The sequence below is a fragment of the Cicer arietinum genome, chromosome 5 (assembly GCF_000331145.2).
Source record: "Cicer arietinum cultivar CDC Frontier isolate Library 1 chromosome 5, Cicar.CDCFrontier_v2.0, whole genome shotgun sequence".
NCBI lineage: Eukaryota > Viridiplantae > Streptophyta > Magnoliopsida > Fabales > Fabaceae > Cicer > Cicer arietinum.
Window position 1 is genome coordinate 62,005,891 of NC_021164.2, and position 23,530 is coordinate 62,029,420.

The 23,530-nt window shown below is 30.2% G+C and overlaps 1 protein-coding gene and 5 non-coding genes across 6 annotated transcripts; all 6 read right to left on the reverse strand.

The window, feature by feature from the left end:
* Nucleotides 1-4,068: 4,068 nt before the first annotated feature.
* On the reverse strand, nucleotides 4,069-10,826 carry LOC101515348 (FKBP12-interacting protein of 37 kDa-like). Its single transcript, XM_004501834.4, has 14 exons — nucleotides 10,603-10,826; nucleotides 10,487-10,526; nucleotides 10,325-10,392; nucleotides 9,679-9,746; nucleotides 9,538-9,574; nucleotides 9,049-9,136; nucleotides 8,846-8,910; nucleotides 8,677-8,754; nucleotides 8,197-8,244; nucleotides 7,417-7,470; nucleotides 6,571-6,732; nucleotides 6,307-6,376; nucleotides 5,765-5,820; nucleotides 4,069-4,339 (listed from the first exon to the last, which is right to left on the reverse strand). The coding sequence occupies exons 1-14, from the start codon at nucleotides 10,627-10,629 to the stop codon at nucleotides 4,181-4,183; spliced, it is 1,020 nt and encodes a 339-aa protein (XP_004501891.1). The 5' UTR covers nucleotides 10,630-10,826; the 3' UTR covers nucleotides 4,069-4,180.
* Nucleotides 10,827-14,284: 3,458 nt separating this feature from the next.
* LOC113786824 (small nucleolar RNA snoR77Y) lies at nucleotides 14,285-14,372 on the reverse strand. Its single transcript, XR_003473138.1, has one exon. It is a non-coding gene; the product is annotated as a small nucleolar RNA snoR77Y (small nucleolar RNA).
* Nucleotides 14,373-14,413: 41 nt separating this feature from the next.
* Nucleotides 14,414-14,568, reverse strand: LOC113786831 (small nucleolar RNA snoR2/U65). The gene has a single exon (XR_003473145.1). It is a non-coding gene; the product is annotated as a small nucleolar RNA snoR2/U65 (small nucleolar RNA).
* Nucleotides 14,569-15,088: 520 nt separating this feature from the next.
* Nucleotides 15,089-15,178, reverse strand: LOC113786821 (small nucleolar RNA snoR77Y). The gene has a single exon (XR_003473135.1). It is a non-coding gene; the product is annotated as a small nucleolar RNA snoR77Y (small nucleolar RNA).
* A 60-nt stretch (nucleotides 15,179-15,238) lies between these two features.
* Nucleotides 15,239-15,385, reverse strand: LOC113786829 (small nucleolar RNA snoR2/U65). The gene has a single exon (XR_003473143.1). It is a non-coding gene; the product is annotated as a small nucleolar RNA snoR2/U65 (small nucleolar RNA).
* A 53-nt stretch (nucleotides 15,386-15,438) lies between these two features.
* On the reverse strand, nucleotides 15,439-15,588 carry LOC113786812 (small nucleolar RNA Z112). Its single transcript, XR_003473126.1, has one exon. It is a non-coding gene; the product is annotated as a small nucleolar RNA Z112 (small nucleolar RNA).
* Between the last annotated feature and the right edge of the window lie 7,942 nt (nucleotides 15,589-23,530).

Consider the following 23,530-nt stretch of genomic DNA (forward strand, 5'->3'; position numbering starts at 1 on the left):
CAACACATGGTTCACAATCCATAAACATTTTATTGTTAGTTTCAGTGCCATTCCAATCCCATCCTTTAAATTCATCAAACACCACATCCTTGCTTAAAATGATTTGTTTAATAGTTCTTAAAGCTTGTAAGCTTTAGACTCATCACTGAATCCCAGATGCACACTTTTCCATCTAACTTCTTCCTTTGAACATCAGGTATATGGACATAGGCAATGCAACTAAACACTCTAAAGAAGTGAACTGATAGTTTGCTTCATGGGTGAGATCCCTCACAATAAAGGTAGGGCTCCTCTTTAACACATAAATGGACCATTTAACTGCTTCAAGCCAGAAACTCTTGTTATATTCTTCTCAGTCAGCGTACATCTCACCATGTTCATCACAATCTTATTCTTTGTTTTAGAAACACCATTTTGTTCTAAAGTATAGGCATTGATCAATTGCCTTTTAATGCCACTAATGTTACAAAACTCATCAAAAGCATTAGGTGTATTCTCCACCTCTATCTATTCTTAAGCACTAGATTTGACAATCAGACTTATCACTTAGAAAACAGACCCAAGTTTTTCTACTAAAATCATCAACGAAGGTTATGAAGTACGTTCTTTTTCCATTTTATGTAGGGTTCATTAATGGACCACAGATGTCAGAGTGGATCAACCTACGTTTCTTCATGGCCCTCCAAGAACTCATCTTAGGAATGGTATCACGATGTTGTTTGCCTACCAAGAAAATTATGCATTGCTATGCTGGTTCTTGGAAACTCGGTAAACCATTGACCATGGCTCTTTGATATAGGGTGTTTAACCCCTGAAAACTAAGATGTCCTTACCTGCAGTGTCGTAGCTGTGAGCTCTTTTTTTTGTGATTTTCAAACATTGTAGAAGGATGACGGGTGCAAAGATTACAAACATCCTATTTGTGAGGGGCCATGCAAAGAATACATATATATCCGAAAATTATTTTATGTATCGAAGAAACAGTTTGTTGGTGCATTGGTTCTTTTGCCTTATTTTTGGCAAACAAAATACAATATACTCACTGAGGATCTGCTTTCTTCAGGAGTAACACTTTGAAATGAATTATTTTATTTAATAACTCATTATAAACAATAAATTTCAGTAATTCAGTCGTTGATTATATGCATAAATTATTAACGATTAATCACTTAATTTTATATAAATTTAAAATTTGTAGTTATATATTCTAATTTGATGGTTGATTTAATAAAATTTATTATTTATAATAAGTTATTAATCAAAGTAACTTATCTCAGAGTGAGTCTTCTGTCAACTGTATGCATGGACTCCAACAAAGGTCTTCCGTGTTAAAATAATATACCCTTACCACTTTGCCGCATACAATTTTTGAAACTAAAAACAAATCGAAATATATATATATATATATATGAGAAATGATATTTGAACACAAATATCAAACACAAGCACATGTACTGTATATGTATACAAACTTAAAGACGTATACATAGGGATATTTTAGTCATTTTAATGATTTTCATTCTATTCTTGAGAAATCATTTCTCTCTTTTTCTCTCTTCTCTCTCTTTCTCTCTTCTCCATCTTCTCTCTTCGTTTCTCTATCTTGGTCGTTCTCGCTTGCTGCATTCGATTATGCCGATCTTCTCGCTTGCTACATTTGATTATGCCGATCTTCTCGCTTGCTGCATCTGTGCTGACATTTTGCCTGTATTTTTCCTTCTTTCTTTCTTTCTGGTTAAGTTGTCATTTTATTTTAAGTCATTAACCATATTTATATCTTGATTGATTAGAATACCCAAGTTTTCAGTTCGAATTCATTAACCAAGTTGTTCACCACATTAACCATGTTTCTTTACGTCATTAACCATGTTTCTTTACAACGCTTTTTGGAAAAAGCGTTGTAATAGGTGCATAATAATGCATCTATTGAATGCACCTTTTACGGCGTTTTTTGGAAAAAAACGTTGTAAAGAAACATGGTTAATGGCGTAAAGAAACATGGGTGAACAACTTAGTTAATAAATTCAAACTGAAAAGTTGGACATTCTAATCAAACAGGATATAAATATGGTTAATCACTTAAAATAATATAGTCAATGACTTAAAACCATATTATTTTAAGTCATTAACCAGATTTATATCTTGTTTGATTAGAATGTCCAAGTTTTCAGTTTGAATTCATTAACCAAGTTGTTCACCACACTAACCAATAATATTTACACCATTAACCAGAAACAAAAATATCAGAAAGACCCAGAATTTAAACACTACTAATCACATAATATGAAACTTAACAATTCAAATCTGATTAACATCATTGATTAAAAGTGATGAAACTTAATATTTAGACAAAAATAATTAACATGATTGATTAATAGTTCACAACCCTATGGTACTTCATTAACCACTTATGGTACTTCATTAACCAATAATGTTTATATTATTAACCAGAAGCAGAAAAACCAGGTATCAACCCAGAAAACGTGTATGAATCCAAAAAAACAAAAAAAAATGTATTTAAGCAAAACAATGTACCAAATTACTTTGCAAGTGAGGAGATAAAGTTGCTCAAATGACTTCTTAAAATTAGTAAATAAAAAGAAAAAGGAGGAATTATGGAAGAAAGGGAAGATGAATGTGTTTATGTTTGTAGAGGAAGACAAAAAAAAAATTGAAAAAAGAGAAAGTAAAAAAAAGGAAAAATAAAAAGGAAAATTTAGAGAGAGATTATGTGAGGACCACAAGTACATGTGTTTGTATTTGTGTTCAAATATCTTTTCTCATATATATATAGATTACCTTTGCTGCTTGGAGTTATGCTCCTAAATGCAGAACAAGCACCTAACGTAATGGATCACAACTACCAACTCAATATCAAATTCAAGTACTATTTTTTTTTTATGAAAAGAAAATTAAATTATGAAATTAAGCAAAGTAGATAAACCCCTTACATTATCAGCTAAAATAAGACTTAAAAGAAAGAAAAGTTCATTCACATGAAACCAACAAAAGATTGGATTGAATGTTCTAAATTGGATAAATAGTCAGCATGTCGATTAGTTTCTCTAAAAGTATGAATAACTGAAATTCTCCAATTTGAAAGTTGGAGAAGAAAAATGACTTCCTAAAGAAGAGGTTGAAGATGCAAATTTAATGTCGATCTTAAATTAACCATATTGACCACAATAGCATAGTCCAATTTAAATACAACTGAAGTAATGTTATGGAGCTTAGATATCTTGATATCAAGTTTAGTCCCCAGAGCTCATTCAGAACAAGAGGCAACTCTACCATAAAAATCTTTAATGAATCTACCTTCAGAATCACGAATAATGCCACCACATGATGAACTACCAATAGAAGTTCGAAAAGAACCATACACGTTAACTTTATACCAATCTCAAAGAGGTTTGACCAAGAGACTGCAACTTCCTTCTTATGAACACGCAAATGGGAGTTATCATGAAGGTTAACCTTGTTGATGGATTGAGCTTGCCTGAGAACACTATAAAAAAGAGAACTATTCAAATAAGAGACCCAAAAAAACACAAGACTATTCTGATCCTTTCAAATCTCGTAGACAGCCACTCCAAAGAAAGAGGACCAATAAACTTGAACCTGTCCAATATCTTCATTAGAAATGTTCCAAATCAGCCAAGACTTAAAAATTTGCTCCAATCATCAAGTTTTATAAGATTCAACATAAGATATAGTGGAATCTCCTCAACCAGTTGGAAACATTGGCAATGCAGGCTTGTGATGGCCTCGACAAAATTGACAAAATGAACAAGGCCGACTATGCAGCAGCGCCAAACAGAAACTAACCTCCATTCCCCAGACCAATGTGGCGTCATGGTTTAAGGGAATAATTACATCTAAGAGTCTGAGTTATTTATAGTGTCTACAACTTTGTTTTGCTTTTTATAACTTTTTTCTATCTACTTCAGAAAACAACCAACTAAAAACAATGACAAAATGTCATAAGTAGCACCATCCGCAATGAGTACTATATTCCATTCAAACCAGTAGCAAAATCATTTCTCATAAACTTGGTTTCACAACTCCATGTTGCTTAGAAAAGAGGTTTATCAAATTGAATAATCAATATTGAATATAATATACAACCACCAGTAGAAACTTAATAAAAAATGTTCCTACAAAAAATAAAATTAAACCAAAGTTAATTTGCATCTTCCTCGGTCACTATTTTATCACTGTCACTCCTATTAGCTGCTGCATCATTCCTTCCATCCTCCGTTAGGTTTTTTTGTTGGAGCTCATTTTTCAGTCTTTGGATCTCCTGATCTTTCTCTTCTAACTTATCTTGCAACATAAGAACCTGCAGGTAAAATCCATAAGTAGGGTTCTCACAGTATTGTTGGTTAGTTATTGTAATTTCAAAAGTGTTTAGTATGTCAGATTTTTATTACACATTCATGCATGGTAAACTGATGCAACAAATCACACTCTCCAAGCAAACCTTTGTGATTTATGTTTCAGTATTGAGATGTTACATTTTCACACTCCGTCCTAGACATGGCAACGGGGCGGAGCGGGATTTGCCTCCCCCTCTCTTGCCTCCAACTAGTTGGGGAAAATCGGTTTCTTATCAGGTGCGAAATTTAAGTTTCCATCCCCGTCCGTGACGGGATTTGGGTTTCTCTGCCTACATTTTCTATAAAGAGAATATTATAATTTTTAATATTGAAAAAACAAGAGTATATTGAATATGTACTTATATATAAAAAATTTAAAAATGGCAATAATATTACTAGCGGAGCGAACATTCCCAAACCCATCCCCGTCCCCGAAGTTTAATTTCGGAGAAGACTTGCACCAATAACCAATTAAAGCGGGTTTTCTCCGCCCAAATCAAAATCGGGAGGGTATCCACGGGTGCTGACTGTATTGTCATCCCTGATTTGTCCCACCTCAAATTTAATCAAAATCATAATAGTTTTGATGATCTAAGATACTATAAGTAAATCTTAACTAATTTATCCTACTTAATGATAGCATTCCTCAAATACACTTTAATTAATTTAGAATTTTAAGATTTCAATCACCTTGTGTTCTTATAAGACAAATTCTAATGAATGGTAGTTTAGAGAATACAATTATTTTTATTACATTACATTACAAAATTAAATAATACTAATTTTCTTTTAATTTTTGAAGGTAGTTTTTAATGATTGGAGTCTGGAGGGAGTACTCACTATTTGATGTGTGTGTGGGGGTATTCTGTTATTTATTTTAGGTATATTACAATTCTGGTAAATTTTGCACAGACCTAAGAAAACATTTCCTGGGTTATATAGAAAGTTTAAACAAAGATTAAAATTACAGTTTCCATTCAAAAACTGCAACTCTTTTTACCCTTAAATTCTACGATCCTATTGAAAATTAAAAAGAATACAATGATATTAAAAATAAGACATAAGATATCATCCTCTTAAATCTTTTAGATTAAAAAATATAAGAGGAAATTATATTACTAGTTTTGTAAAACTTATTACACATATCTTTAATCTAATTAAGCATTTATTTAATTCACATCAACATTCATTCACTCAATGTAATTCTTTTTCCAAAGGCAACAGTTAAGTTCCTTACATGTTATGGCTGAGGCCTCCTACAATAATAAATTTCCAACTTTTTTCTCAAATTAATTCATAAACTGAACCCAATGAAGCATTTTAAAACAAAACATGCATCACAACTTCTATATATAATATAAAAATAGGAAAGAGGGAGAAGTGAATACCGTTTCATTTGATCTCTCCACATCATTTGTCAGCCCTTCCATATGCTTCTGCAATCCTGGAGTCAGTGTTAAGTATAAATGTTTACATAAACTGCATGTGTGGCTAGCTATATTAATATAGATAGCAGATAGATCAACATATAGACAAAAACATATAAACAACTTTCATGTCTCTTGTCAAAAAATAATAATAATCATGTTTCATCCCCAATAGTCTCCAGCTTTATAAACAATAGAACACGGGACAACAACTTCTTCCATCCTACTCCTAACAAACATTTAACATGTTAAGAACATCCTGAGATAAGCAAATTTATAACAACATTTCTAGCATATTTTTATGATTCAAATAAATAGTTTTATTAGTCGGACACACAATAACATTATTATTCTACAATGTTTATTGTGAAAGTTAACATGACTACAAATGCACTTGTCAATCTTATATGAAAGGTGACACAGCAGTTACTGTGGTGTTGGTGCAAGAGTAAAAGGGTTGAAAAGCCAGAACATAATGAAAATAATTTCATTCAGAAAAAAACCTTCAAATTGACTTCTGAGTTGTGCATTCTGGGACTTCTGTAATGCAAGTTTCATTGTTAATTCATGTATCTGCACCAAAAGAAATGATAAAAGACAATATAACCATCAATTTTGCAACAATTAATACCAAAAAATACATTGGGCACATTATTAAGCTTCTAATTCCATTGGTGTGAAAATGCATGCAAGTGTAACATTTCATCCTGTTACTATAATAACACATGAAAGGAATTAAAGGCATAAAGCAAATAAGATGACAGCACCTTTCCTTCAGAAGCTTGATTTCCAATCTCCTCATTTTCTTCCTGCAGGGTTCTACATTTAGCCATCAGCATCTTCCCCATCTTGCTTTGCGAAGTAAAAGTTACAGCAGAAATGTTATCTTGCAACTCCTTTACTTTTTTGTCCTTTTCCTCCACTAAATTCTAAAAAGATGAGAACTCTTGTAAGAACTACTAAAAGGGAGTGTGAATGTGGGTTTGTGTGTGTGTGTATAGGAAATGTTGAAATGAGGACTGAGATGTATAAATGAAACTAAGGAAACATCAAATCAACTATCTTGAGGCACAAGAAAAAATCAAGACAATACATATATGTGCAATACTGCATCAGAAAATGTGTGGTTCTGACTCTGGATTCACTTCTACAATTTAAAGGCATTTGCCTATTCTAATATGCCATCTAAAACACCTAATTACACATTCAAATTAACCCTCAAACGTAAAATTTATCCACTTTGCCTCACTTTCAATAACTGACTACGTCACATAATAAAAGTAAAGAGCTTGGCTATGCCCTTCTATATTACGTTAGGTTTTGTTCCATCTCATTATGTGAATTCCAAAGAAAAAATATCTCAATAAATACCCTCGGTGACTGTGGGATGGAGCGCTACTGCTATGTAATACTGTTCATCATGTTAATGAGATGTTTCTTCACTTTATTACTAGGTGAAATAACCTGATTGGACAACTCGAATTGCCTTTTCCTAGTGCAACATGAGTTATGACATCCATTTTTTTACACCGCCCTATGTATGTCCATGACAAGGACAGAGATACACCAAACCTTATTCAACAAAAGAGAGCATCAAGCTATAAATTGCACACCTTCAAACGTGTGAACTCTTCATGAACAGCCGGATCCAGTAACAGCCTCCTTGCCTGAAAAATGCACACCCCAAACAACATCAAAACATTTCCGCTCTAAAGATAATTATTGAAATAAAATAAAAACAAAACACAAAATGGAATGCAAGATACAGCCAATTTGATGATAAAGTCTGTCAGCCAACAAAGATGCCACAGTTGAATAGTAGAACAGACAACCATAGTGTAAGGGAAGCAGAACCACTTCAACAACAAATTCAATGCCATTCCTCCTTTGGCCACAACTATCAAATTTATGTAAGTTTAGCGAAAAATTACAACAACTAAGCCCTTTCCCACTATGTGGAGTCGGCTACATGGATCAGAAATTCCTAAATAGACCATAAACTTTAAATCTCTCTCAATGGCCTGGCTTATAGTTTTCAATCTCCCTTTGCATCTTAACATTTGTACTATCATCTATTGGGTCAATTCTCCTTGTTGATGCTTCTACAAGTCATCTCCAGACATGTACAAACCACCTAAAACAATACTCTACTAACATTCTTTCTAAAAATTGTATTCTCAGTATAATGTTGTCTGTGTAAACCGTTCATCAATTCTCAATATAAATGTTTACCCGAATTGGTTGTGCAATGCATGCATTTTACCTTAGGATATTACATTGCTAAAAAGAAGCTGTAAAATCAACTGGGTTCAAAAGTAAATGCATAAAGAAAAACCATTAGTGAGCAAATTTAAGTCTACTTCTATAGTACACTAAACATGTTATAAGCATACCTGCATTGATGGAGGCTTAAGTTGTACTTTCAGATCCCGCACAGCAGACTGAAAATTTCAGACAGACATGACCAAATGAAAAAATAATAAGAACAACAGTAATAGTAGATAGAAAGTATATCAAATCTGGAGCTTTAGCAGCCAACACCATTTTGAAAGGATTAGGGTTTTAGAAACATTCTGATATCTTCGTATCATTAAAAGCCAGCCATCAATTAAGTAAAGGACACGTTGTTGAGAATTATTAAACACTATTGTAAAACCTCAAAACTAAATAACTCGGTGCTCTTTGTTGTCAGATGTAAATGAGAGACTAAGAAAGTTCCACTTCACTTTAATTCTTACTTCGTTCATACTATACTTTTTGAAAGGAAACAAAGGGACATATTCAAGTGGCTCAGCTGGATGCCAAAAAGAAAAACATACACACAATCAAGCTAATTGCTAAAACAAACACGAATATTGTGTTAAGAATATTACTTTCAACTCTGCTATCTCTTGTTCCCGTTTTGCAAATGTTACAATGAAGGCAGCTTCTTTTTTCTTTGCTTTTTCAAGCTGATAACCAATGGAAAAATTATAGAGTCAACAAAACTTTGTCCATGGATGATGAAATATTTTGATGAAAAAAGGATTCTAGAAACAAAACCTGGTCTCTCAAAGACTCTTCAGATGATTTCAGGGCCTGAAGATAAATAATCAACATTTTTGGCTCTAGAAAGAGGAAAGATTAAATAACAGTTCAGGTGTACATTTAAAATACAGAAATTTATTGTAAAAAGAGAGAAATCTTGAACAATTAAAACAGGTATGCAGTATATACTGCTTGCAAAAGACACAGTACAAACAAACCTGGAGTATCCCCAGTACGTACAACAGGCTCATTTTGAAGTGAAGAATGCCAACTCTGAATCTCAGACTTTGCAGCCTCAAGCTCATTCTGGAAATGCAGTTATCTGATCAGATCTTCTAAGCAAGGAAAAAACGTGAAACAAAACTATATATATGATGACAATCGACTGCAACAAAACAACCCATAGTTCTAACTGATTAGGGTCGGCAGTAGGAATGAGGGAAGGATGCAAGACAGCTCTGCCCAAAATCATTACAATCCAAAAATTATACATGAAAATTGAAGCCTTTTCAGCGTGAACCCACTCATCAGAGTCCAAGAGTTAAATCATATCGCATTGTTTATAACTTAAAAACACTTCCTTCAGTAACAAAAGTTCAAATTCTTTCACATAAATATGATTATACAACTGGAAAACAAAATGAAAAGGAGACAGGCAGACCAACATAAAGAAGAAAACAATGTGAATTCTCACGAGGAAAACGTACTTGGCATGTTGCAAGCTGATCCTTACATTCCTGAAGGCTGCAAAAAAACATGGTTACAAAGTAAAATTAGGCCCAAATATTGTACTCCAATCTAGACACACACAGTACAATATGGTTCACACTAGCTATACTGAGAAATACCTCTCGCGAAGTGACAAAATCATTCCCGTTGTTACACCCGAGGCAGTTTCTTCCACTTTAGATTTAGCCTGCATCACAAATAGTTGTAAGGAACCTAAGAGAAACTGAAACTGAATTTGTTTATTGAGCTGAATTATGAATTGCTAAAATGACAGTTTAGTTACAAGGGAAGTTCAGTTAGTTAAAGAGAAATATAACCGACAATAGGACCTATGTGAGCTCTCACGAGCTCGAGTAGATGTACTCCCTAAATAAATTCCTATTTCAATGTTTTGACTATGCTAAGAATATGATTACTAATCAACAGAGCAACCCATCCACTCATGCCAACTTCCATGGCTTAATCCATCAACAAATAAACATCCCCAAACAAACTGGCATAACTAATCATTAATATACTTGAATTTTATGCACAACAAATATAAAGCATGTAAGACTCCAAAGCTCAACCATGATCGTAGTCACACAAAAAAGGTTCAAGTTGAAATTGAATTACTGCAAGAACACGTTAACATCTTACAAGTTGCTTCATTAACCTTAATTCAAACACTTCACCCAGAGCTATTGATCCAACACAGTCAAGGAAAGAGAGAATATCATACGCTAAAATGCATGCATCGCATAAGAAATTCAAGTAAGCATTTACCTTCTTCGGTGCAAAAGGATCGTTATCATAATCTTCATCGTCATAATCCAGAGATGGTCTCTTATTACCTGTGTTTCCGAACAAAAAATCAATCAAATAAAATTAACAAATAAACCAACAAATTTGAAGAAAAAAACACCGTTCAGTAACAAAATAAAAAACCTGAACGCCTTCCGCCAAATTCGCCTCCGAAATCAAAATCCTACATTCAGCAGAGTCAAAATTAAGGTCAAAGAGAATCGTAGAAGGAAATAGCGAGAGATGTTAACAATACTTACATCGTCAAAACGAGCAGGGGAAGCCATGAATTTAACAAACCCTAGATGTGAAAAAAGCGCAGAGTTGCAATTCGGTTAGGTTATCTGCGAAGGAGGGAAAATTGGAAGTAGTAGTAAATAGTAGTTCAAAACGAAGCAAGCACGTGAACGTTAACCCTTGCTCGCTCATAACTCGTTAGTAATCAGTGCCGCATATGCCATTTCAGATTCGAAATTATTCTTGTGAGTTCTGATTCCCCTTAGACTATTATTAATAAGATGGGGTTAATTATTAATTAATCGTTATAAGGATGAAGAAGACTGCCTTAGCTTCTCGCAACAAAGACTTGTCAAGTGAAGTGACACTCAAAATAGTGATTCAATATAAAAAGTAGTTCTTCAATGTAAATCGTAAAAGTGGATGTTTCTAAATTTTTTGAATATATGGGTCTAAAGTGATATTATTTTAACAACTTCAACCTATTTTGTAGTTAAATTTAAATTATTTTATTAATATTTTTTTATTTTGTTGATAAATTAGTAATTTAATTATATTTTTTTTACAATTTTATCCTATTTTTTTGACTTAATTGTATTTTTATTCTCTATATTTTAGTTGAATAACGAAAATAGTTTTCTCGTTTTATTTCTACTCAGTTTTGGTATTTAAAAAGAATTTTGATCTAAATTTTAGTGAAATGTTATTTTTTTACGTTTATTTAAGTCATATCATATCTTAACAATTGTATTTGAAATTTATGATCATAAATGTTGTGACTAGCTTAAAAAATGATCAAATTTTGGATCAAAATTCTGATTGGAGAGCAAAACTAAAGAGCAATAAAATGAATGAACTATTTTCGTGATTCAAAATTAAAACTGCAATTAAGCCTATTTTTTTATCTAATTAATAAAAATAAGAATACTAATAATAATCATAATTAAAAAAAAAAGTAAAATATATTAATAACAAGAAAAAAAAATACATTAATTTGAAGAAAAAAAATACATCAAAATTAACGTTATTGAATATATGTTCCCAAACAAGAAACTTAGCAAAGATTCAATTTACCAATCACTCACAAATCACTTTTTGTGTTGCTAAATCAATTTGTAAATAAATCAATTTACCAATTTACATTTAAAGGGAAAATTAATTTTAGCAATTTTTGAATTAATCAATTAACCAAATCACAAATTGATTTAGCCGCAAAAGAAGATGATATGTGAGTGATTGATAAATTGAATATGTATTATCTTGTTTGTTTTGGCACATATATTCAACCACATCAATATTTTAATTTTTTACCAAATCACATATGATGAGAAAATCATTTTTTTTAATAATAATAATAATAATAAATTTTTATTATTAATTTTTATTTATTATATCCAGAGGAAAAATAGGAGGAAGTTGTAAACAAAATATAATTAAGTTACTAATTTATTTGTTGCAAAACATGATAGAGTTGTTAAAATAATTTATATTTATATACAAGATATAATGAAGTTGTTAAAATAATTTAAATTTATATATAAGATATAATAAAGTTATTAAAATAATATAACACGTTGTTTGTTTAGACATGTCTATTCAACCGTATATTTTTTCTTTTTTAATTTAATATATTTTAGTAATAATATTTTGTTTTTTTAAATATTGTAATTATTTTTAATTTATTAAATAAATGATTTTCCAATTAGTAAAATAAAAAGAAAAAAAAATTCAAGTAATTACATAGTTGCATCCCCAATATGAGACATTCTATTAAATATTAAAAAAAAAACATATATTCAGCGATGGGATTACCACCTCATGAAGTTGTAAGTAGTAAAAATTACAATAGAATGAGAGAGTATGTAATAACTTCATACCATCAACATAGTATCAAAAGAAAATTTATTAGTAAATGTGATTTACGAAATTTATCATTTTAGTAATTTTTAAATTAATCAAATTATAAATTGATTTAGCCGCAAAAAAAAATAATTTGTGAGTGATTGATAAATTGAATATATATTACTTGGTTTATTTTGGCACATATATTCATCCACATTAATATTTTAATTTTTTACCAAATCACATTAGAGAGAAAATCACATTCTTTTTTAATAATAACAATAATTAATTTTTATTTATTAGATCCGGAAAAAAATAAGAGGAAGTTGTAAACAAAATATAATTAAGTTACTCATTTATATGTTGCAAAACATAATATAGAGTTGTTAAAATAATTTAAGTTTATCTACAAAATATAAACAAGTTGGTAAAATAATTTAAATGTATATACAAGCAAGTTGTTAAAATAATTTAAATGTTTATACAAGATACGATAAAGTTGTTAAAATAATATAACAAGTTGTTTGTTTAGACATATCTAAACAACCGTATATTTTTTATTTTTCAATTTAATACATTTTTATTAATAATATTTTTTTAAAATATTATAATTATTTTTAATAAAAAATAATTATATAATTATTTTTCAATTAATAAAATAGAAAGAAAAAAAATTGGTGGCATCCTTAATACGGGACATTGTATTGAATGTTAAAGAAAATTCAACAATTGAATTACGACCTCAAGAAGGAGTCAATTCAAAAAAAGAAAATAACGACTAAAATCCTAAATTTATATATTTTACTTTGAAATACGTAATTATTGCGTTGTTTTTCATACTTCATTTTGATTGATATCTTCATTTCTAACCATTTTATTATCTGAGTAGAAGATCAATTATCATTTTATTTCATTGGATAATATAAAAATAAAACTTTACATTACATACAAACTAAACTTATAATCTATTTATTATAATTTTCAATTATTTGTTAGTTGTGAGATAATACAAGAGACATTTTGTACTAATTTTAGGGGATATATTTTGGTTTTATGTTACCAAACATGCATGAAACCAAACCCGCGCCAGGTGATTTTAATTTACATTTTTTCCCTTCAGAATTTAGACTGTTGAATGGTCTTAAGGATTAGCTTTAATGGTTACCACTAATTTATGGCTTGAGTTAGATTTCTAACAATGTATTTGATTAGAGCGGTTATACTTCCTGTAAACTTGTCTTAGGTTTATTTCTTGTTTTTATGGCTAATAGAGCATAAATGTCTAGATTTCTTTTACAGGTTCATTTCTTTTTCGTTTTAGTTTCTATATATAACATAAATGAAATATTGAATAATAATGTGTATATATTCAAGCTTTAACCAAACAATATAGAAAATTTGAGGAATTTACTATAAAATTCTTGAAGCACATGACATTCCAAACAGTGGAAGATGTGTTTGATTTACTATAAAATATCGAGTTATGTTTTCCATAAATCAATCCTTATGCTATATATTCTTCCTCTATGTTTTGATTGTCTGAATACCTCCAACATCCCATTATCATGACCGCAGGAACTCTAGACTAACAGAAACAATTTACAACAAAGTGGCTGTCAAAAATATGCAGCAAAATGAAGCTCAACACTTATAATCTATCAAAAATAGATTACAACATTCAATTTATCCATACTGCTATGATAGCAATATTATCATAAGAGAATACCTGACTACTATACACCTCAAAGACATACATCAATCACCTATAATAAATCTACAAAATATGAAATTCTTATTACTATTACAATAATAATAAAATGAATAAATAATATTAAGATTTAAAAAGCAATGAAAATGGTTAATTCGAAGCCTCAGTACCACAGCCAAGAAATTTACATCAAAGAATAATTATTCAGACGGTAATTCCAATCAGTTGTGTCATCATCAGCTTCATCAATACAATATAGAAAGATAAAAATTCATAATACACAGAAATGTAATCACAAAAATCGGCACTGCAAAATCATTGTTATTGGATACGCAGATTCCTATCAGGATATGAAATAAATGACAAGCACTCTTGATTTTGGTCCAATCATAGCATCTTTGGTCAGAGCTTATAGCTACCAGAGACGTGGCATCAGACCGAATTTAAAAAAATTAAACTAGAAAAAGGATAAATAGGATATGGAATTGACTGATGAGAGCAGCAGTAACAAGTGGGTTGTGAATGAATAAGGGTTGGAATAATGGGATGACAATTTAGGCTTCCAAATTATGGGCTAACAATACAACTATTATTTTACAAAACTACGATAAAAAGGTCGAGTTGTTAGAGAAAATAAAATCACAACGACACAATGTTGAATCACAGCTACTACATGAGATTGGAACAAATAAGCACGAAAGGGGAAAATTGAATCATTGACTAAGATTTTGGATGGTGTCTGCATCTTAAAACCAATGGAACTGAATTTCAGAGCTGAAAAACAATATGCTTTGAATCTTTCAAAACAAAATATAGAGATGTTACAAAGCTAAACCTTTCACGATAGTTTAAGGATCTTTCAATGAGAATATAAAGAGAGAATACATATGACTGCTATTAGTTTCAATAAGTCCAAACTCAAATAAGTTTTATCAAAAAGTGGGTGAAAAAAGAGTAATTTGAAGCCTCAGTACCACAGCCAAGAAATTTACATCAAAGATTATAATTATTCAGACGGTAATTCCAATCAAGTGTGTCATCAACGGCTTCATTAACACCAAAACAGCAAACATAAAAAATCATGAATAACAATTATATAGATTTAAATAGAATGTAATCGCACAAAACGGCTCTGCAAAATCATAGTATATAGGACCAGCAGATTCCTATCAGAATGCGAAAGAAATTGATATGGGTCCAATCATAGCATCTTTGGTCAGAGCTTATATTAGCTACCAGAGACGTGGCATCGAACCAAATAAAAAAACATAAAAAATATGAGAATTTGATTTGAAGATTTAGAAGAATAAACCCTCAGCTACCCGTTTCAAATCTCACACACAGCTCCAAATAAAAAGAATGAACTCAACAGATGAGACCATAATTTGAAACGGAGCTGCTGTTTAGAGTGTCATACGGCACTTCCTATCAATATTTGGGAGATCCTCCTCACAGGGTTATTTCTCACTTCTTATCATTAATGTACGACAAAATAACAATAATACAACATTGAATAAATCAATCAGAAAACCATTCAGTAAAATAATGGTGGAATGTACGCTTTCAGAATGAAAGAGGTTAATGGAAACATGGAAAAAACCAATCACATAAACCTCTTTATAGAAGCAGATTAAAGCACACAAACGGTACTTAAAAACTAACAATCGATTTGTGCAAAAGATGGCCGTGGTGCCCAAAATGTGAGTCGCATACGGATGGAATTTTGCAACTGTAGAAGAACACAAATCATGATGAAGAAAACATAAAATAAATCAAACACAAAATAGCAGAGGAGAGACACAATCTAATAGATCTAAGTAAAACAAATAGTTGGGTATACAAAGTTGAATAGAAAACGGTGGGTTTTATAGAGAGGCCACAGGTCTTCTTGTAAACTAGGGTTAACAATTCCTGCCGCGGCGTCTTGTAACTTTGTAATACTTGGCTAGGGTTACGGGCAACGGGCAGGTCTGTGTCCATTAAGGTTTGTTTCGGGTAACCGGAATTTTAGCTGACCGCAAAATAAATATTGGCAAATTGGCTCGGGTTGAGATTTTTTTTTTTGACGAAATAAATATCTAAATTTAAACTTTTTAAATATATTTCTTCCCTCTTTATTATAAACTCTATTGTTTCTAAAATTAAATAAAATTGATAAAATAGATAATATGTTAATCGATGCAGTTGTGATTTTTTTTTTTCCTGTAGTTTTGTTTGACTAAAAAATATTTATTCATGATTTATGTCCGCTGTATAGGGGGAGTCAAAGGAGTGGAAAGCGGCAAATCGTTACTTACTCCATTTTTTGTTTTCTTTACTTTTAAGTTTTAACCTTAATATTTATTAAAGTTTGGTTCCTGTAATTAATAATATTTTTTATTTTAATTTTTGTAATTAGTATTTTTTATTTAAGTTTTAAATAACTTTTTATAAAAAATAAATTAAAATTTTAGTTATTGTTCAAAAATAAATTAAAAGTGAGAATTTTAATTTCGACTATCTCTTTAAAGATTAAGAGGGAAATAATAGAAATTAGGATCTCTATTTTTTTTTCAAATATTAATCGTATTTTTTATTTCATATTAAAAAAGTTATTTAAAACATTGTCATTGAAATTGAAAGGTATTATAATTTTTTAACAAAAATTGAAGTGAGATATCGTTTCAAATAGAATTTATATTTGCAGAGATGTGAATCAAATAAAAATTTATATCAAAATATAAATAAAACAATTTTGTAATTGCAATGATCAAATACATATTAAAAGGTCCATTTGTTTAAGATTTTAAAAAATCATTTTTACTTTATATTTCTAAAAAATGGTTTTTGTGAACTTTTGCTTAAATATTGTAGAAGTTTTTTAAATCCGTTTGTTACCCATTAAAAAAGTAATATTGACATTTAATAACTAAAATATTTATTATTAAAAAAATTTAACATGATAAAAATCATTTTTTTAAATATATCTTTTAAAAATGATTTTTATGAATAGCTTCTTAAAATAATTTTTCATTTTAATTATTTTTAAAAAAATTATTATTCAAAAAAATTATATAAAATATTTAAAATAAATTTTCAATTAAAATTTTATTATTAATTTTTTTATATGTTATAACAAAAAGATAATATATTATAAAAATCATTTTGAAAAAATCTTAAACATGTTAAAATAATATTTAATACTTTATTCGTGATGTTCGTTACCACTTTTCCTTTGCTATATATAGCACAATACTTTATTCGTGATGTTCGCAATTATATATCTGGTATACAAATATATAAATTAATAAGGCTCCACTTGTTTAAGATTCTAAAAGAACTCTTTGGATCAAAATTGTGGGAGGTTAGGACGTGATTTGTTTTATTTTCTATTTTAATTTTTTATATTTACATTTTAATGTTATTTTTAGGTATAATTACTATTGCAGTCTCTTAACTTAATTTTAGATTATACTTCATTTTGTATATATTTTTTTAGTATTTATTTTAATTTTAAGTAACAATTTGATTATTTATGTCTTAAATTAAAATGTCAACAATATTATCTTTTTTTTTTTTACAAAAATTTATTAAAATTTTTAAACAAAACTCATAAAATTAATTATCATATTTTATATAATGCAAATTTCATCTCAAATCTTCAAATAAACTTATATTTTCTTTCTTTATTTGATGAATTTGATATTGTTGAAGATTGAGATATGCATTTTATTTGAATTTTTGTGTTATACATTTGATGAATATATGAATTTTTTTTGAAATTGGTATTGAATTTTATAGGTTTTGTTTGAAGATTTTGATGAATTTTCTAAATTTTTGTAAAGAAAAAATAACATAGTTGACATTTTAAGATATAAATAATCAAATTGTTTCTTAAAATTATAAATCATGTTTTAGAAATTTAATTTTTGACCAACCTAAAGATGGTCTGAGTGGTAAAAAAATTAAGTACCGTAAGCAAGTACTTAACGTGCTTTTTATGTACAATCAATCGAATATGTTTTTTTTTTTTTTTGCATATATATCTCTTTATCCTTTACTTTATGTATTTTTTAAGCTTAATAGTTGAAATAAAAAGAATTATTATTCATATTAATTAGACAATCACTCAATTAATTTTTAATCCTAACAATAATATCATTATACTTTTACTAACAATATAACCTAAAACACATCTTTCATTCTAATTGATAGAAAGATCCAAACAACACCCACATTCAATTTAGTGTCATTATGTATGTTAAATGCACAACCAAAATTACCTCCTTTCAAGAGATCAAATAACAAAAAGTATAATAATGGTTAGAGTGAAACTTCTCATAATCTCTGAACTTACTTCACTTCTCATTAGGTATTTTTCCAACACTGCTATCCGAAAATGCCTCCTCCCTTATGGAAGTCTTCATCTTCTCCCATTTTCGAGTCTTCTCTCCTCCCATCTCTTCTCCCATTTTATCCTAGATCGTCCGTCGACCACCAACAACCATTGTTATGATCCATATCTCCGATGTAACAATCACCACCCAGTCCACTACCTTTGGCAACAACCTCTATGGCAATATAAGTACTTATATCATACATCTGTATTAGTAGATTCGAATCCGATACAAGACGTCAAACTTAATAATATCGACATTTGTAAGTTGAATTATAATCTAAACGGATCTAATTTAAGTAGTTGTAAGTGTGAGACGAAATGCAATTTGTATTTTTTTCATATCCTTATCAATAATTAACGTTATTTTTCTAATACATCTATACTCTGTTTTTTATGGCAAATGCTAAAACACCCCTAATATATTGACATTTTAGTGGAAGTTTAAAGTAGTTTCATTATATCAGAAGTCAACTATCTATATTGAAATATCTTGTGTTTTCCCATGAGCTACAGTAGTTTCATTTTAAAATTATACTATTAGTCCATTAAGAAATTAAATGAACTACGATTTAGTCTTCACTTTAATTAAAAATAAAATTAATCAAAACATCTCCAAAATCGCCATTTATAATTTTTATTACTGTTAAAGATGAATATATGCATTATTTTCCTACACTTACATTCATAAAATTGAAAACGAGTTGAGTATGTTTCAGACGAATATGACAACATGGTTGAACGAAAAATAAGCAGGAGAAGATTTGAAGATGATGGTAATGCGATGTCGGTGATCTGGTAAAGGTGATGCGATGATAGAGAAACGAGGACAAAACCTTAATCCCTGATTTTGGATGGAACACCTTCAACCTAATGTCGTTTCTTTTTTCTTTTTGTCTTATAAGAGATTGTAAAATCCATTATAATTAATTAACTCACACAGTTATGAGGTTTCGGGTCGAACTCAGAACAAGACGTCAAACTTAACAATATCGGTATTTGTCAGTTGAGTTAAGACTTAAAGATTTATCTATTTACTTTTTTAATCAATTTAGTTATTTAATTTTATTTTTTTTATTCATATATCACGACAAACTGTAACGTCACTCATCCATTTGTCACATTAATTTTTTTATAGAAAAAAATTAAAAAGACACAAACTTACATTTTCGATATACTAATCAAAGTTATAATTTGTAGGTGCGTAAACCATTTGAGTTTTTTAAATATACCTGAAATTTTTTAAAGTTCCAAACTAAAAAAGTTTATAATTAGATCTTACATTTTGTTAAAGAAATTTAACAATGTCCCTAAACTTTTAAATGATTTTTAATTAGGTCTATTAATTTTAAAATTGTAAATGAGTCCTTAAATTTAAAATCCAATTACATATTATTTAAAAGTTTAGGATTCTAATTAAAAATATTTCAGTTGAATGATCTAATTTCAAACTACCCATAAATTCAGGAATCAAACTACATTTGTTTTTAATTCAACGACTTATATAAATTTTATCAAATATTTTCAAGAAACTACAAAGTAATTCAACTCTTCAGATTCATTATCAACTCAATAGAAAAAAAATCATGATATTTTTAAAAAGAAAAGTGAAGCATTGTTTAAATTTATTAGAATGTATAGGCTTTCATTAGGAGATACTACTATATTTTAAAAATAGGCAAATAAATTATAAATGTCTTAAAAATTATCCAGCTCATATTCTCTGCATAAGTAAGAGGTGTCCATTAATGCAAGCTAGCATAAACTAACACAATTATCCTCTAAATAATTTTGGAGAGGATTCTCTCCATTTTTTCTTTTATGTTTTCTCGTGTATTTTCAATTTCACCATCAAATATTTTTCTCTAATTTTTTTACATCTCTTTCTATTTTTATTTAATGGTTACAATTTCACAATTATCCCATATTAATGGAGATATTTCATTTCCAGATGATTTTTACTCCAAGTTGTTTATACTTTATATATTATCCACCAACCTCTACAGTATAGTCCACTTCACAACAATGGCAAACACATATTATATTGTCTTTGAATAATTTTGTTCGTATGTTCTAAGATATGTTTTCTAGGGACAACAAACGTAATGAAGTGTTTAAATAGCTTATTGTTCTTTTATTTAATTGGAGTATATAACGTATTGATGTTTTGCTAAGGAGGAGGTATACGCATCTTCCCCAATCAAGTTATCCTAGTTGGCTATCACAAAATATTAATTAATTTTCCCACCTTAGGTTATGCAACATAATATTTTTTGTTATATTTTCTCATCAAGATAAAGACAAACATCATTTTCTTGAAATCTTCTCATAGAAGGCCCGATGATAGCTAGATAGCAAAAAAAATAATTGTTATTTATTGTTTAATATTTGTTTTTTTTTTTTTTTATGAAAAAACTAAAATATAATCAATAATTGATTCAATAGACTATGATATATGACTAATGATATTTGAGGTAGGTTTGGTAAGATTTGATCTATAGAGAGATTGTTGATGTAGAAAAAACTTATCTTAGTTGAGGGAGAGTTATCATACTTGAGATGAATGAATTAACCGACAACTTAAAAAGATATTATTAATATTTCAAATATGAAATTCAATTATGAGTGGTTAGTCTCACATTGACCAGGAATGGAGGCTATATTGGATATATAAGGAGAATTACCCATAATCTTAAAGCCTTAAGGTTTTGGGTTGAGATGTGGTGTCTAAGTCTCTTATGATTCCTTGTTTAGCCCATTCCGAATGTCGGGCTCCCCCGGACTCCCCAACAAGTGGTATCAGAGCTTGGTTTAGCTTGATGGGGGAGCAAAAAGAACTTGGATCAAGTCTAGTGGTGGACAAAAAATGACTCGAATCAAGTGGATCAAGTTTAGTGGTCAAGTGGTCAAGTGGTCAATAAAGGACTTGGATCAAGTGGATCAAGTCTAGTGGTGGGACTCATAATTGAGGGGGAGATTGTTGGAATTCAATTATGAGTGGTTAGTCCCACATTGATCAGGAATGGAGGCTATATTGGATATATAAGGAGAATGACCCATAAACCTAGTGCCTTAAGGTTTTGGGTTGAGATGTGGTGTCTAAGTCTCTTATGAATCCTTGTTTAGCCCATTCCGAATGTCGGGCCCCCCCGGACTCCCCAACAAGTGGTATCAGAGCCTGATTTGGCTTGGTGGGGGAGCAAAATAAGACTTGGATCAAGTGGATCAAGTCTAGTGGTGGACCAAAAAGGACTCGGATCAAGTGGATCAAGTCTAGTGGTCAATAAAGGACTTGAATCAAGTCTAGTGGTGGGACTCATAATTGAGGGGGAGATTGTTGGAATTCAATTATGAGTGGTTAGTCTCACATTGACCAGGAATGGAGGTTATATTGGATATATGAGGAGAATGACCTAAAGACAACAACAAGATCATTATGCATCAAAACAGAGATCTCCAGCTTCAAAAATTGTCCATCACAACATATTGGTCAAACTTTTTCTATCTCCTTAACAAAGACTCAAAGTCATGATAGTTTGCAAACTCCAAAAATCAAATGTCAAGAAAGTTCGATCAATCTTGACATATGACAAGATTAAAACGGGAACTCCAGAATGATTATTGAAGCTCAAGAAAGTTCAAACTGACAAACCAAGAACGTTAATCATTCTCCGTTTTCTGCACAATAACAGCAGCACTGCATCTCCTCTAAAATAGCCTGTAATTCATCTCCAACCTTCTCTAGCTACACTCAAGACTCAAGACAGAGAATGTACCATCCAAGATCAATGAAGAAACGTCAAGAGTACTTTCTAAAAAAGGACAAAACTGCTTTAAATGCTAAACCAATAAAGTCAAAAAGCTATTTCAAAGAAGGATTATTTTTATTCTGAAATAATGTTTCAGTCAAAAAGCAGAGCCTTTCCAACAGCTCTTATGTACCTTCATTCAGTGCCTCTACAACCTATAAATAGAAGGCCAATATCCAGAATCAAGGAAAGAAATTCAAGTGCTTAGAAATCCATAAATCAATCACATACATACTTAAAATTCTGCAAAACAGAGGCAATCATACATTCTGATTTTTGCGAAACAACTGTTGGTTCATACTCATCTATTAGTTTGCGCAATTATCATTAGATCCTTTGTAAAGAATCAATTCTCAAACAAGAGTTGATAAATCTCAGATTCTGTCAAAACAATCAAATTCTAAAAACTCAAACTATAAGAGTTTCTTTATAGTTTGTTTAAAGATTACAATCTATCAAGATTAGATAGGTGTTGTTATTGCTTTCTAGGTGGAAAGTAATAGAGATTGAATTAGATCAAGGTTGATCTAGACTAGGTGTTGTAAGATCAAGAAGGTACTTTGTTTTTAAACACATAGTAGAAAATCTCAAAGTGTGAGGACTGGACGTAACCCACGTTGGGTGAACCAGGATAAAATCCTTGAGTGGTATTCTCTATCTCATCTCTTTATTTATCAACCAAAAAGGACTCGGATCAAGTCTAGTGGTCAATAAAAGGACTTGGATCAAGTGGATAAGGTCTAGTGGTGGGACTCATAATTGAGGGGGATATTGTTGGAATTCAATTATGAGTGGTTAGTCCCACATTGACCAGGAATGGAGGCTATATTGAATATATAAGGAAAATGACCCATAAACCTAATGCCTTAAGGTTTTTGGTTGAGATGTGATGTCTAAATCTCTTATGAATCCTTGTTTAGCCCATTTCGAATGTTGGGCTCCCCCGAACTCCCCAACAAGTGGTATGAGAGCCTGGTTTGGCTTAAGGTTTTGGGTTGATATGTGGTGTCTAAGTCTCTTAAGAATCCTTGATGTTTAGCCCATTCCGAATGTCGGGCTCCCCCGGACTCCCCAACAAGTGGTATCAGAGCTTGGTTTGGCGATATCAAAGTGTTAGAATCTTATATTTTCAAATACTAAAATGATAATTTACCTAAAAAATGTAGAAGAAGAAAAAAAATTAAATGATGCACATTTTAAAATAATTAAACGATGTT